Source organism: Antrostomus carolinensis, unplaced genomic scaffold, assembly GCF_000700745.2.
Source record: "Antrostomus carolinensis isolate BGI_N321 unplaced genomic scaffold, ASM70074v2 scaffold10016, whole genome shotgun sequence".
NCBI lineage: Eukaryota > Metazoa > Chordata > Aves > Caprimulgiformes > Caprimulgidae > Antrostomus > Antrostomus carolinensis.
In genome coordinates, this window is record NW_010323940.1 from 15,579 (window position 1) to 31,584 (window position 16,006).

At 37.4% G+C, this 16,006-nt stretch overlaps 1 protein-coding gene across 1 annotated transcript in view; it reads right to left on the reverse strand.

Moving 5' to 3' along the window:
• Nucleotides 1-1,638: 1,638 nt before the first annotated feature.
• Nucleotides 1,639-16,006, reverse strand: part of MTA3 (metastasis associated 1 family member 3) — a gene marked incomplete at its 5' end in the record, with an annotated part of 128,906 nt that continues 114,538 nt past the window's right edge. The window contains one exon of the mRNA XM_029085643.1: nucleotides 1,639-1,774. Coding sequence (XP_028941476.1) covers nucleotides 1,639-1,774 — 136 coding nt within the window. The remainder of the gene's footprint in view (nucleotides 1,775-16,006) is intronic.

Here is a 16,006-nt window from a genome sequence, read left to right on the forward strand (position 1 = left end):
CATCATGTCATAATGTCATAATCTCTCTTTCATATTCACCCTTTTCTTGCTTATGAAGGGCAGTGGACAAGACCTGGATCCATCACTCCAGAAAATCATCAGCAAGTTCCTTCAGGAGGTCAAGGTGCTTTCTTTTTCGAAGAAGCATCTGGGTCACTGTCTCAAGAGCTCAAAATCCTATATGAAGTGTATGGCTAGTTATAGGTTGAGATCACAGATGCTCCTTCAAGCTGAAACCATAAATCTTATGGGGGGGAATAATTATTGGAGAATCACTCAGAGGTATGAGACACTAGTTAAATCTTTGTCTTTCTAACCACTGAGTTGAGCGCACATCCAAAACTGGATGAAAGTTTCACATCTATACCATACTGTTAGAGCTACCTAGTAAAGAGATAGAAAAAAAAAAGTCTTGAAACTCATCTCAGCTTACTGTGATGTGTTCAGGGTCTGACTACCTCTTAAAAAGCCATATGGAAACCAAACCTATTGAAGGACACAACTTGCCTCAGATAATCAACATATCCCAACTAGGTTTACACAGCAGTGCTACAAACTGGTTGCCTCTTGATTTTAAAGTAGAGCAGATTGTTCACCTGTAAGTACCTGAGTAAAAAAAAAGACCTGCCTCTGTTGTCATTCCCACTTTCAGGGGGACTGACAGTTTCCTACAAGTAGTTTCAAAAGGCACATCATCTCTCCATGGTAAGTATCTGCATGTAGCCTTACAATTATGAATTTCAAAGCATTCTACAAGACATCTTTTTATCCAGATATATCAAAATGTATAAATTATTTTGTGGAGAGACATTTCTAATAGGAAATATCCTATTTCTTCATGTTTTCCTGGGAATGGCATTCTGCTGGTTTTCACTATTCAGAACAGGCTTCAAGAAATGCAAAAAATACCCAAAGAAATAGGTGGATGCTTGCAAATATATAGACAAGGGGACCAGTTCTTACACATGCAACTAGTCCAGCTGGATGTTCATTGCCACACTTAACACTTTCCAGGATTTTAACCAAAGCTAATATGGCCAGCATTTTGAAAACTGGCCAATAATTGTGGGCACTTCCTAATTTGGTCTAAGTTTCAGAACTGCTAAACAACTCCTTTTCCTCATTTCAGAGTCTGGATGCTCAGCAGTTCAGAAAATCAAATCCAAAGTGACTCAAGCCAACACTGAAAAATATGAACACCCAAAGTTTGCAGCTGTTGTTGAAAATGCAAGCCCCTCAAGCCTAAATCTCACTTTGAAGACACTACAATAGTTCTGAAAGCTGCATATTTTATCAAGCCACTAGAAGGCATAGACAAATGTGGTGGGTGGACTCTGTATCCATACTCCTTCAATGTGGTCAGTGCAAATAGTCCCTCCTTGACCAGCCAACACTGATGACTGGGAATGGAGGAAACAGCAGGACAATCCACGATAGGCCTGCACAGTGAACCAGAAGTAGCCCTTGCAGAGACGAGGGGAAACAAGGGCTGCTGTTGGATCCTGCCCAGAACATAGAACCCAGCCACAATGTGTCCATACAGTGTCTCTGTCTTGAAGGTGTGTAAGGTCCTGTTGTATCTGCATTCACAATTAAACATGATTCTGACATGATTACGGTGCTGATGCTGTTATATCTTCAGTGCATGATGGTTCCTGGCTCTGTTCGTGCCTGCCTATTGTTTGTGAGAGACTTTGTCTTGGCAATGATTGGAGAACAAGGTGTTCTGGAAGCTCTTTTCAGCTGTGATCTGGTGAACTTCTTACGGATTTTTCTGTATGGAGGGAAGGAGGAAAGGAGAGAAAGAAGAGAGAGACAAGAGAAGAGATAAAACTCAGTCTTTAAAAGACCTCTCAAGAGCCAATAACAAACATAAGCAAATACTCTTACCAGAGCAGAAAGGCTAGTTCATGGAAAAGAGACTTGCAGTCACCAAGAGTGAGCCCTGTTCATCAACTGATGATTCACAGTGGTCTCCAACTAGTAACTGATAATTGCTCAGCAAAAAGTGAGTTGGTGTTAGACTATATATGGATAGTAACATTTAATTATATGAAATCTTGGACCAGAATGCTCACACGAGGAATCCTCACATGTAGTATCAGCACAGGGATGAAGGACCACAGAAGAAAGAATCTCATTAGCACCCAAATGAATGTGTTATCTCTGTAAAAGTGATGTACTGGGAGAAATTGTTATTTGCACTATATCAGTTCTGTAGTTAATGAACCTGAATCTCTGGCCTTTTTGTACTAGTATCTTTCAGGTGCAGTAAATTAACTTTAATTTCAGACTTTTAGATGGTAAATCAGACATATTAACTACAGGCAGTCATGTTGTTTGTAATGTAATCTTATACATCCAAGGATAGTTAATTCTGAAACAAAAAGCTTTCTTATGTTCCAACTGCTCTGACTCTCTACTATTATAAATCAATAGCCACAACACTGAGTGTATCCAGAGCAGAGTATCAGAAAACACAGAAATGACACACACAGAGTAAGTAAAGAAACATCTTCATTGGCAGGGTCCTGAATATTAGATGTTACTGGAAAATTACTTATTTTTTGAATTCACTCAAGTCTAGAATCCCAGCTTTCATTTAGGTAGTTTTATAAATTACAGAGATTTTGAGCTTATGGAAATGAATTAAAGCAAACTGGAGCCTCTAACACTAAGTGAGACCAGCCTTTCTAATTCAAACTTTCCAAGTTGAAAATGTGACCTGACTACAAACTACAGAGTGGTGATATGTCTACCTGCATCAAGGCTTTGAGATGGGAACTCAAGAAGTGATGTGTCCCTTTCATCTTAATGGGCTGTTAACCCTGAAACTGAAAAATGGTCACACGTGACCTTGAAAATACAGGATCAGCTCAAATTAAATTGTATTGAATATTAAAATGATAATTTGCATATTATATTTCAAACACATATTTAGCTACTGGTTCAATATTCCTCAGGAACATAAGCTTCTAGTTGAGTAACTGGGCCACAGAAGAGAACATAATCAAAGACAAAAGAGAAAGCCAAACATCAGGAGAATACACTGTGCTCTTAGAGGTTAAAGGAAGCCTGAAAAACACATCTATTTTGGTTAATACATTTAAAAGGTGGAGAGAAATATTCATTTTAGCTGCCTGAAAGCAGGATGTTATTAGCATCTCTTGGCCTGGAATACCAAATTAGGATTTAGAATCATTCAGTAATGATTAAAGACATCTCTGCACAGCAAAAGAAAAGGAAATTAATCGCCAGAAAGTTAAGTTTAGGTTGTTCACACAATCCCACAGAGACACAGACTTCATATTTGAGTACTGACTTTACATGGTCATATTAAATTAGGCCTAAAAAGATATTGAACTGATTGACAAGATACTGCATGCCTTCTGGAATGATAAAATCATAAAAATGTAACCTGAGACTGGTAGAAACATGTATTTCTAAAATAATAAGACAGCTAGGTGTTGTAAATTAATGTGAACAGATAATAGCTGTTACCCACAATGATTATTAATAGGGATCATTCCAGCAAAATCTTACAGAACTAGATTCATTTTGATATATTTGTTTGTAAAACTTTGTATTTATTTACAGAACTAATGTGGTCATTAATAATTTGAGAATCCAATGGTTTAAAAAATGTTAGATAATAGTTTGCCCTTTTGAATTTTTAATATAGCAACTTCATAAACTGCCAAGAAGTCCCTACTAATGAAAGCAATTTGCAGCTGACACTAAATGTGAGGTCAGTAAAGTATTTGCGATTACAATTTGTGATTATTGTATAAGGAAAGTAAAGTCAAAAGATGTAGTTATTCTCATTAAATACTGTTTCAAAATTAGCATTAAAAAAGGTAGAACAAAAAAGGAGGAGTCATCAGCATTACATCAAGCAAACCTCAGAGTCAACTTTTCACTTAGTATAAATTAAAGTAGCTCTATATAGACTTTCAGAACTAATCTGATATGCACTCTAAAGAAGACAAACCAGCACTTCTATTTCAACAGGATTGTGAAAATGCTTCCAGAAATTAGCTTTCCAGGATATACTCTTTCAGAAATCAAATTGGAAGAATGGAAGTTTCCACTGACTTCATTAAATGTAATATTTAAACAACCATTTCACTAAAAGCCCAAAGTGTTCTTTTTGCTGCAAAAAATATAGAGGGTGGAGGGAATTTATTCTTTACACTGAAGAATTTAGCATCAAGCTTTTTGAGAGGCAGTGATCAGGTTTTATAATGCTTCAGAGGTTTTTTTTTCACACTTAAACATGCAGGTTGTAATAGTAGCTGATGAAAGGCAGGAAATTCAAATATAAGGTTGTCAGCCGCCAGAGCACTTCGACACACTCTCCTCCCTCCCCCAACAATACAGTGAATTAAGGGCAGAGTCACCTTTAATGTTCAATTTCCTGTCCCTTTTTCAGTTAATACCAGCCATATCTTTTAATTACATAAATCTTATATTTGGTGATGGCAAGTAAATGGCTTTAATATTTGTGGCGTTGATAACATCCTTTGCAGTTGTTATGAAAGAGTAATTGCCATTTTCCCCTGCTTTTTCCTTTGACTTTTGTACTAGTGCTTGAAGTATGATGCGTTACAGACTTCATTTGAAATGCAAATTAAAAAGTATTTTAAAGCTTTTGCATTGTATTTCTAGTCCTCTTGAGACCCAAGGTATGAGAATGAATCAAACTTTTAATAGGTGATTGGTATCTAAAGCCCACTGTGCTCATTTTTATGTCAGATGTGATGCACTGTTGCTAATGTAGGAATCAGACAAATTCTTTATGTCTGCATGATACTTCAATTAGTAACTGCAGATAAAGGCACATAACACCCGTGGCACCTATTCAGGGAAATACGGAAATGTACATAAGTGCCACACACTATTAAGACCTATCTTCTCTTTGCGAGTTTCATACACAGACTGTCATCTCCTGGGTAGAAATAATAGGCTCTATAGGGCATTTATGCCATGCTTGAACTTAATCAGGCAAACCATTTCAATGAGCCAACCCTTTCTCAGGATCTAAGTGAATTCCATGTAACTAACCGTCTGATGAAGTTAAACACAATCCTATGTAATCTGTTATGTCCAGATTTCTCAGGAATAGGATAGCTGGTAACAAAAGTTCTCATTTGCAAAAACTGACTCAAAGGTGCCTGCTCTAATTATGCCACACACTAAAACAGTAGCCATTTTTAAACTTGAATAAAATAAGAAAGGTGACTTTTGGTTGTTAGTCAAGAACATGTTTTTCAAGCCTTTTCTAATAGGAGCTAAAGGCATTCCTTGCTTTAGCTCTGTTGATATCAGGCCTATCTGCCTGTTACTGTTTCTATATATAAACTGTTGTGCATCAGTCTTGCCTCCTCTGCATTAGCCTCAGAGTTGTGATAACTAGAGTCACTTTGGTCTATTCAGCTATATCAATAATACTTTAAAAGTAATACTAAATAAATTCAAGGTATGGAAGAAGTTTTTACTGTGAGATAAATTAATTGAATATAAAGGCCCACTTAAATTTTAGCAGATGACTAAACTTGTTTTGAATGTGAATGGAAAGAAACAAACATTTTCCTATTAAGGGAAATCGTCCCCAACATACACACTTTTGAAATGTCCATAATTCTTCTTAAACACCAAAGTCCAGACATGCTTTTGATGCCCTGTTTCCAGTAAAAATATATTAAGGATCTAATACAAAACTGGCTACAGAGTTTTAAGCTGAAGGGTATAGTATTATGTTTCATGCTCTACCTAAATTATTTTGATATTTTTGCCTGAGTCTTTCTTAGACTGATGCCATTTGAGCAACATCCTTTTATATAAAGACCTAGCGCTGTGGAAATGTGTTATTACCCAATTGTTGCTGGTAGCACAAGGAATATGCACAGGTTGGCAGCAGGTGTAGGAGAACTGATTCTCTGGACAATCATAGCTGCAATTCCACCTAATCTCTAAATTGGGGTGAAGTATTCTGGTATGACTTGCCAATTGTAAACAGTAACTTAAATGTGTCAGGGGCACAAAATACTGACAACCCTGGAAGAAACTGGAGTTCTAGACATTAACCACAGCAAGGCAGGATTTTGCAGTCTGGCACAAGTTTTATGTGAAACTTAAAATCAGTCTAACCATCAAGACATTTGGAGGGAAAAACTACACTAAAAAAAAAAAGTCTTCTAGACAAAGATTCACGAAGTTGCTGCTGCTCCAGGGCAATGTAAATTTTGTGCAATGTAAATTTTCAGTCCAAGCTCAAGGCCGGTTAGCAAAACCAACTTTTTTAAAAACAACCATCATTCCTTAGGGGGTTATTAGACCTAATTATCACTCATTTCTCTGAGGGCTTCTTGTATCCAGACATACACTGTAACTATTCAGTGCATTAAATTACAAGAGGGGGCATTATATTAGGTGGTTGATAGGCTTTCTATTAATTTCAACAGGCTTTTAAACATAGTGAAAAGCCAAAAGGGGTGCAATGCTGAATCTGCTCAAAGAGAATTTAACTGAGATGAAGCTGTAGGCACAGATCCTTAGAAACCTGACAGGTTACAGAGAGATTGAATGACTCATAGCACTTCTTACATTTCTACCTGTGTGGAAATGAGAAGTATTTTATTTAATTGTCTATTTGGCTTGCTCATTTAGACATCCCCCCTTTTTTTTTTTCTTCCCCTCAGCACTTTGAAGCTAAAGTTTACCCATCTTCCATTAAAGTTTTGATCTAAGCTCAAAATGACAGAAACTAGGAGAAATATATTTGGCAGGAAGAAGTGGGTTAACACTGATACACCCTTCAAAAAATAAGCTCCTTTGTGAAATGTTAATTTATAAAACAAATCATAAGCATTTTAATAAACATCAGGCTACCAGAAAGCAGTTGCCACTTAGTTGCATTATAAAACTCATACTGATGGCAGAGTGATGTAACCTCTATAAGATTAAAGAGGGAGCCACTTAGTTGCATTATAAAACTCATACAGATGGCAGATAGAGTGATGTAACCTCTATAAGATTAAAGAGGTGCTGCTATAGACATGCCAACATCATTTAAATGTTTTAAGAGCTTGTCTTATTTTTCTCCTCCTAGCAAAGAAATGTTTTCCTTTGCTGGTGTTTATCTTCCAATTTGGCATCAATATTTACGGAGCAAAACTGTTCTCCATGAGCAATAATTTATAGACATATCAGTTACAAATTACGATGTCAGATCTTCCTAAGCAGCTTAATATAGTATTTTCAAGCATTACACTACCTTGAGGACTTCTCTGTTGTTTTGTGTTTCAGAGTAACAGCATACAGCTACTACCTGTATATATATAAAGCAATAAAGAGTGTTTTTTCAGCGTTTACTGGGAGGAAAAAGCCAGGTCAAGTGTTTAAAGTACAGACTTCTATGACTGTATCATGCCTGACCTGGTGCATGGCACAAGCCCCCTCTCCGTCTCTTTCTACTTGCTGATGATTTAAAATCTACTTGTATCAACATCTCCTCAGAGCAGAAACCATCTCTATGTGCATTTTTAGAGTGCATAGAACAACAGGAACCTTATCCATTACTGAAAGGATTTACATCCAGCTTTACTGCAAACAACTGGTATGGTTACTGGAAAAATCACCTCATTCGAAAGATTTCTCCATGCTTTCATTTCTCCTGAAGATGACATATTTCATTAATACTTTAAAGTGGTTTAGGATGCTAGGAGAGAAGGAATTAAAGAAGTCTAAAGTCTTATTCTCAGCATTACTATTAATTTTTCAGTTGAATGCTGGAACTAAGAAAAACTTTTAACCCCTAAGAAACGTTATAGATGCCGTCAGATAGCAGTCATCACATGATGAATAAATCTAAATCTTAACAATCAGCAATGAAATTACCCTCCCAGTTCATTTGCGAGTTTGGTACTTATCACCAAGAGACTAAAGTTACCTACTGCAGATGGCTAGGACAAAAATGATTACACATCAGTTTTGGTGCTGTGCTGATTTCTCGCAGAATCCAGCAGCACAGAGACCCTACCAGACTGATTTGTGTAGGCACATTTAAAAAAAAAACAAACCCTTGATCTAGTTTGTATGAATGATGGACACCACAAAGCTCAGTGTGGATTAAGTGGCCCTGGACTTGCCCAGCATCTTGAGTGGAGCTTTGTTAACTCAGCAGTGACATTATCTCACTTTACACGCCACACAGCCATGACTAGGGCAGAGGCATGCTCAGAGCCAGGTTCCTCAGACAGGTTTTCTCTCAAAGAAGGCAGAAATGCCTGTCTTTGGATTCACAGCATTTCACAACAGCGTCCAGCTTCATAGAGGAGATTAGAATCGATAGGACCTAGCAAAAGTAACTCGCTGGAATGGGTAAAAAGTAAATTATTCATACTCTTTAAAACAAAACAATGGCTCAGGCTTCAACAGACTTGTAACCTGAGCTATGGGACAGCTGCTTTGCACCTTATCTGAAATTCATGAGCCTCTCCTTAGTTACCATCAGCTTCAGAGGCTGTAAGGCACGAAGCCTGTTCTGTTAAAGAAAGAGTTGCTTAACCTCTCCTCCCATGAATACACACGCATGATCACTGCAAATTTGTCAATATGTAGGCACCCTGGGAATCCAAGGACCCAGAAAGCCTTCTACAGCTCACAGACACAAGTGTCAGAAGATCTCACAGAAACTTCTTTATTCTTACTAACTACATCAGCAGGGTGTGGGTGAATTCCTACATGACATAACTTTATACTCTACCAATAGGAATTTTCATTACCACCTAGTTATTCTGCAGAAGAATGTCCGCTTTTTATATTGATTAAACATCACCCACTACTAGATGAAAATATTATGCACATGGCAGAATATTTTTTTTTTTTTCCTGAGACAGGCAGGAAATTGGAGAGAAGATGCATCAGAGTGGAATGGAATGTTGCTTTCAACTACTCCCCAAACAGTTTGCATATTAATTCACAATTCCAGCATTAGCCCAGACTTTAAGATGACAAAAATATTCAGAATATATAACTTCTGTTTCCGGCCTTGGGCTACAAGCATTAAGTGCCATTTCCCCAGCAACATTAAATACTGCGTTCAAAAGTTTCTAAAATATTATGTTAATTAAATATGCTTATCTAAGTCCATGAGAGCATAAAAGTTTATACTTTTGCTGCTGTTTACAACTTTGACACACTTTAAACACCTCATCTTAACTACTTTAGTATTTTATTTATTAGGAGAACCGTTTCAACACAAAAATTCTTGTATGGCTTTTTATTAGTGTTTTTGTTTCTTTATTTCGTTCCTTACCTTTTTTGATTAGTTCAGGGCAGGTTTCATCTGAGGTTTTTGGCCTGGACACTGTGTATTACGGCTTATAATATTACCTGAGGCTCAAAAACATTTACAATATTTTTCTTTATCAATTATGCATATACTTTTCCTGGAATAATATAAGTACCAATAGAACATATCTGGATGAGCTTCTTGGCATTCTGGCTACTTGCTATTAAGCAAGGGCTGAACATCAAAATCAATCATTCTTATCAGAAACAGTTGGAGAACAAAAGTTCCATCACAAAACCATCTCCTGGGGCTCTGCTTCACATCAACAATCTCTGTGTTATCAGCACTTACTCTCCACACAGAAGCTCCAAAGCGGAATATGGATTAAAAATCTGTACTGTGGCATCAACAGAGGAAAGCTTTGCCACAGAATGATTTGATGCTAATTTCTAAGGTCAGCTTTATTTCAAAGATTGGATTTCCATTTTTTTCTTCATATTCACATTACCAGAGGTCTATTTCAAGCTCATTTTCTGCCACCCATCCTGCTCTCCACTCTTATGGCCAGCACTTCTGATGTCAGTATCTCATAGGGCTTGCTGGACTGCTTAATTAAAAACTTAAAATTTAAATTAAAAACTTACTTTAAAAAAACAGCATCCTTAAGAGTAGGTATATATCAATATTATTCAAGTTTACAGACAAAAAGATGGAGCTACTCAGAGGTTAAATGATTTGTCTGGTGTCTCATGTCAAGCAATGGAGGCAACTTAGGAATTTTAACGTAGATCTGTGCTTTTTCTGCTAGAACAACACTTCTATTGTATTTTGTCCGGTAAATATTTTAATCTCTATCCATAGCACAAGTAAGGACAGGAGTCAGCTTCATCTCCTTAGGTGTTTGGCAAGAACTGATATTTATCTCTGTGATTGGCTTTCACAGTCACAGTCATTATGTTCTCTTCAGTATTGTACATCTAAAATGCCTATGTAGTTACTTAGCCAAGCTTTATCACAAAAGAGACCATCTAACACTTGCTTTTCCACAGACTTTACCTACATTTATGCATTTAAAAGATGAGTTAAAAAACCCCAACAACCTAAACATAAATTATTAAATAAATACACCAAAATATGGACTAGCTCAGAATTAAGTCCTCTATCTGTAATTTTAAATGAAGAATCCAATACAGGACAATTTACAAAGGAAACTTAGAGAACAGTTCTGTGTGAATTTTAAGACTGTGAGGATCACTGATATTATCTTTTTGAACATATTCACCACATTACAGTTTTATCATCTTTTTCGCTATTTAACTTTAACAATAGTGTGTTCTCCCCAGGACTTAGCTAGTTTTTGTATCTGCATTCAGATTATTGCTGTGTATTTCTCCACCTTCAAGTGAAGTAATTCTTAACCCTGTGTCCAGGTTCCACTAATTACTATTCCTCACACAGCACAGAAATTGTAAAAAGGGAAAAAGATCTCCTAAGACTAATATTGTGCAGTGTTTGAGGATTACAGTCATCAATAGCTAAGATTTAATGTGATAAACCTCTGTGCTTTAGGAATGGTGACAGTAGACTCAGTAGACTAATTTTAGCCCTAAACTAGTGTTACTCTAGCCCTGCTATAGGTAACAACAGTATAATTAATCTTTTAATACATAAATATGCAGAAGACTACGCTGGTCTCACAAGTTAGCATTTTTACTGTTATTTTGTGTGTTTCCCAAGGCTTCAAAAGAGAAATTGGCTTCCCATACGAAGATAGTTCTTTATAGAAAAATTGCTTCTTGTTCAAAACCAAATTGTTTTTAACTCCCACAATGGAAGATGATCAAATATTACAAGATGACACATTCCTGCCGGGGATGTGGATTTAGGAAAAAGCCAAGCAGCAAGCTAACAAAAAGCTAAGCCCCAAGACCTTCAGTTAAAACATCCTGTAAAGGGGATTGGGTTCAGCTACATCAAATTCTCTGCAGAGACACAAAAGAGAGCTTCTGAAGGAAAACCTTTTGAAATGGCCAAACATACTGCAGGAATTCAAAATTTGTCAAGAACTGTAAGGAAACTTGTTAAAAGAATTGCATGACATCCCAATTTATAAGGTGTATTACTGACTACAAGATGCAGTCTAGTTGACGGGCTGCGCTCAGTGGGAGTCAGGCATGCATTTAGGAGCTGTGCTGAATTGGTTCTGGAAAGTCTAACAAAGTGAATGAGGTTTATGGAAAAGTTAAGTACTTACACAGGAGTTTCTCCACCAACATCTGTGTTTAAGACAATCCTTAATGAACTTATCATCCCTGCATTTCATTTAAGTTCTTCCCCGCCCCCCCCCCCCCCCCCCCCCCCCCCCCAACTCCCCCAATTTTACAAAGACAGTAAAATTTTGCAAAAACTCTCATTTCAGAAATTATAATTCCCTTCTCAAATATAAAATGCTCTGGCTACTTCTGCAGCTACTGTCTGAATGTGAAATGACTTTCATCAAAGATTGCAAATGGTGGAGTAACACCTCTAAACGTGTCACTGCTCTTTAGCTGAGTCATGTGAATTAACCCCATTCAAGCTCCTATCTAAGATGTAATTGCAAAATATACTTTGGTATCTAAGCCACCATAGAGAGGCAGCATATTTGAATTTCTGCTCACAACAGGGTAGAATCAGACAAGATCATTTTACAAGATCCAAAGGTTTGACTCCTCAAGCAGAAGTAACTAGGTCATTTACAACCATCTGTTCTCAGCCTAGGTCTCCCTGTGGTCATCACCGAGGCTGTGCACTAATTAATTTTCACCTGCTCACCAGTGGAGACACCTCTGAAACTAACAAATCACCCAGTTTCAGCCAGCAGCTTCTGGACTCCTATGGGTGTCATTTCCTTGAAATTTCACCACCATTAAAGGTAAACAGTTTTCTCTGAAAGAAGATCCCCCATAAGGCTTTTGACCTGCTCTGTGTACAACAGCCCTGTGAAAGAATAAAGTACTCCTACTCTGATTCTTCAGGCAAAGAACAGAGGGTACATTGACAACTGCCTCCAAATCTTCAACAAAGTATTCAGGCACCTTGCTAATTTTGATACAAGGAGTTAGGCATTAAATACTTGGAGATATGGACTTAAAAGACCTGCTTGAGGTCTCATGGGAAGTCTGTGATGGAGTAGGGAACTGAATCAAGTTTTCCCCAGTCCTAGGTAAGCACTTCAACCACTGCAACATCTTTCCTTTACCATGTAGCTTTAAATGGGGCAATTAGCTTACTACATCACTGAAACATCATCTTAAACTGAGAGAAGATTAATACATAGATCCAAAGCAGAGTGGTTGGATTTCATTTGTTCTGAAGACTGATAAAGCAAAACTCTTAATAGCACATGCTCTTCAAACCTACCAGCTCTAACTAATGGCACAACTTATACTGAATGTTGGGTTTGTTACGTACATGTTTTCCATGTATGTATCTATTATTCCTTTTATAAAATAAAAAATAGTCACATTCTTCAAATTAATTTATTTCAGCTTCATGGAATAATCCTACTTTTAAAAACAAACTTTTGCATTATCATATTAGTATTACTTTCACTTAGTAGTTACTGTAAAAGGAACCAGAGGAAAAAACTCATGTAGATAAATAGTAAAAGAAAATATCTGTAGACTCATGAAAGCTGTTCAAGGACAAACAAATGGCAAGAGATTATGATCTAGTTTTTATACCACTGGTTGCAATTCTGTAACACAGTACCTCAGCTAGAGCTCAGAGAAGTATGATTTATACAGTGTGAACAGTGCGTAGCATTCATGAATAGTCCTCATTAAATAAGGTCAAAATAACAGCTCACAGAAACTATTATTCGCTCTCATGAGTACATAACAACTTTGAACAGTAGCTAGCCAAGTAGGACCACTCCTAAATTGTAGCAAGGACAGTTCCTCCCCAAATTCCCCATATGCAGTATTGTCACGGTGACTGGATATGGTTGTTAGCTCACCTGTACTCAGCTGCAGCCAATCAATAAGATATTTGCAATCCTATCAGCAAGGATTAGACATAATTCTAAGGGATATATTCTGTAATCCCTGCTTTTCAAGATGTTTGACAACTACATAATACAGCAGAAATAAAGGAACCAGAAAATTACATCCTTAGAGGCTGATTTTTTTTTTTGCTTAGAGCATAGTAGCTGGTGCATCACATTCTGAGGCTTGCAGCTGATGCTTCAAGGGTGCAGCCAGGCATCTTCATGCAGTCAGTTACAGGGCTGGGGTCTAATGGTCACAGTGCCATGCAGGTAAGAAATGAAAATGCACTGTGCCCTGGATCCAAGTGTGGTGCAGTTCAAAACCAGGATCCCAATTCAAATCAAATTGACTCGTCTTTATGAAAAGCAGAGGTCATCCCTGAGTGTATATTAAAAATACTTTTTTGGTGCACAATTTTTTTTGAACAGTTGGGGACAACTGAAAAAGAGAGAACATACATACCTATGAACATTTCTGTGATACAAACTGCACAGGTGAAGAGGAAGAAGGAGCTGAACAGTCAGATAGCACTGGAACTCTGACTCTGATCTAGATCTGCACCTCCACACTGTATATCAGACCCCGGGTACCGGAGACTTACTCCTCTGCTTTTCCCTTTTCTCCCAGTAACGTGCTAGAAGTGGTAACTCGGACACCGTGCCCAACCTTGGTTAAGCATTGATTAAAACACACGTGGGAGGGAGAAAGGTCAAGGGCAGGTCATTCACAACTCTTAATATTGCGTTTGGTTCACCCAAGTTTCCAGTTTGCTTTTAAAGGCAGAGGTTGGATTTTACACTGAAAAATCTACACTGCAGAGAGCACTAGTGATGTATGCAGGAGCATGAAGGGCTGGGAGCACTAGCATGACTCTCCCCCACTTCTGCAAAAGAACCAGACCACTGACAGCAAGGCAAGACTCAACATTTTGCTGAAGTTGGGTGTCAGCCTCACATTCTCTTTCTCAACATGCAACTTTGTTTTTCAAGCTTTTTGTGTCTGCTATGAGACATGCATAAATAAAAATGAGTGGTATCAGGTAATTATCACAGCAATTGTGATATCCTTATATAGCACCTCAACAAATCAAGGGAATCTTTTCCTTATGGAGACAACATGAAGTGAAGAATATGAAAATTGCCTATTTAATGCTGCCACAGGGATGCCTTTCAAATCATTTTATCAGCTAAAAGGAAGCAATGTCTGCTGGTAACAGCTAAAGATCATGTTCTAATTTTAGCAGTTGCAGTTAACTAATTCCCAATGGAGTTGCACTTACCATGAGAAGGTTTCTAACTGCTTCAGCACTGAAAGGAAACAAGCATCGAGTCATTCAACTGCAGTTCTATATGCAAATATGCTTTTTGGCCCATGAAGGGAAAGCATATGGAATCTGCTGCTATAACCCATTCAGCTAAACACTTCCACACATTTTTTATAATGCAAATGCTGAAAAAAAAATAAAATTAATTTTCCACACGGCGTTTTAGCTGTCCCTATACGAGTATGATCATTAGCATGCACGTGCATTCTGTTACAGACCATGTGTATAGGAACTGTATGCACACTGCATACCTAGAATTGCTAAGAAAAGTTTTAATCAACAAATACAGTTCCCTTAACATCCAACAAATATATTACTCATCTTATTCATAGATTATTATTATGTTTTATATAACTCAAGAGATATTAAACTGATATATCACTTTTTAATTAAAATTCTAGAGATCATAATATGAACTGTCCCATATTTTCAACTATCATTTAACTCCCAAAATGGTGATTCAGTATAAAGAATTTAATCACACACAACGTAGACATTTTCTGCATTAACCTCTAACAGGGCCTACAATAGAATCCACATCACAGCTAATCAACAAAAGGGGAACAAAAGCCAAAAAGCTTCTTTATATCAAATGTAATTTAGTACAATGTCCTGAATAAAATTATTTTATATTTATGAGACTTTAGGTTGATCCTAAAGCATGCACTTGGGAGAATCTTAGAAGGTAATATCTAAGTATATGAAAAAGAAATAAGGAGACTCCTTTGGTGAACAGTGATAAATGTAAGGTTCTTTAAAAAGCAATTTTTAAATGAATTGTGTAAACAGATCTGCACTTTAGAATAAAATCTTGAGCAAGTTATTTCGCAGCAGGGAACAAGAATCCCTTTTTCATTTAAAAAGGGTAAGAATAAAGAAAAATACAAAAATGTTAAATCTAGCAAAGGTCAACATAAAATTATGATGTAATGGCAGGGTAAGTGTTCTTGAACTGTGCCCTGGTTTTCTGCCTAGATTAATCCCTGTTGTGAGGCCGTGCCTGTACCAAGATGTGGAAATCCCAGGTGAGCTGGACTCACACAGGCATCAGGAAGATTTTTGAACGGAGAGTGCAGCTTGTCACTACAGATGAAATAGCGGAACTGGAGACCTCTCTATTTATTGGCAAAATTCACTGAGCATGCTGACAGGCATTCAGGAAGGGGAGCTACATGTATAGAATAGATATAGATAAATCAAGGAATTCATATGGGTGATTCATTCATGGCATTAATATGTAGGCAGGTGCAAACTCACTCTGTCCCTTCCCCAAACTGACTGGGGCTATAACGACTGGGGCTCAGCACCATGTTAATGTGCAGCCCAGCTCTGCAGAGGCCTCTGGGCTTGGAGACA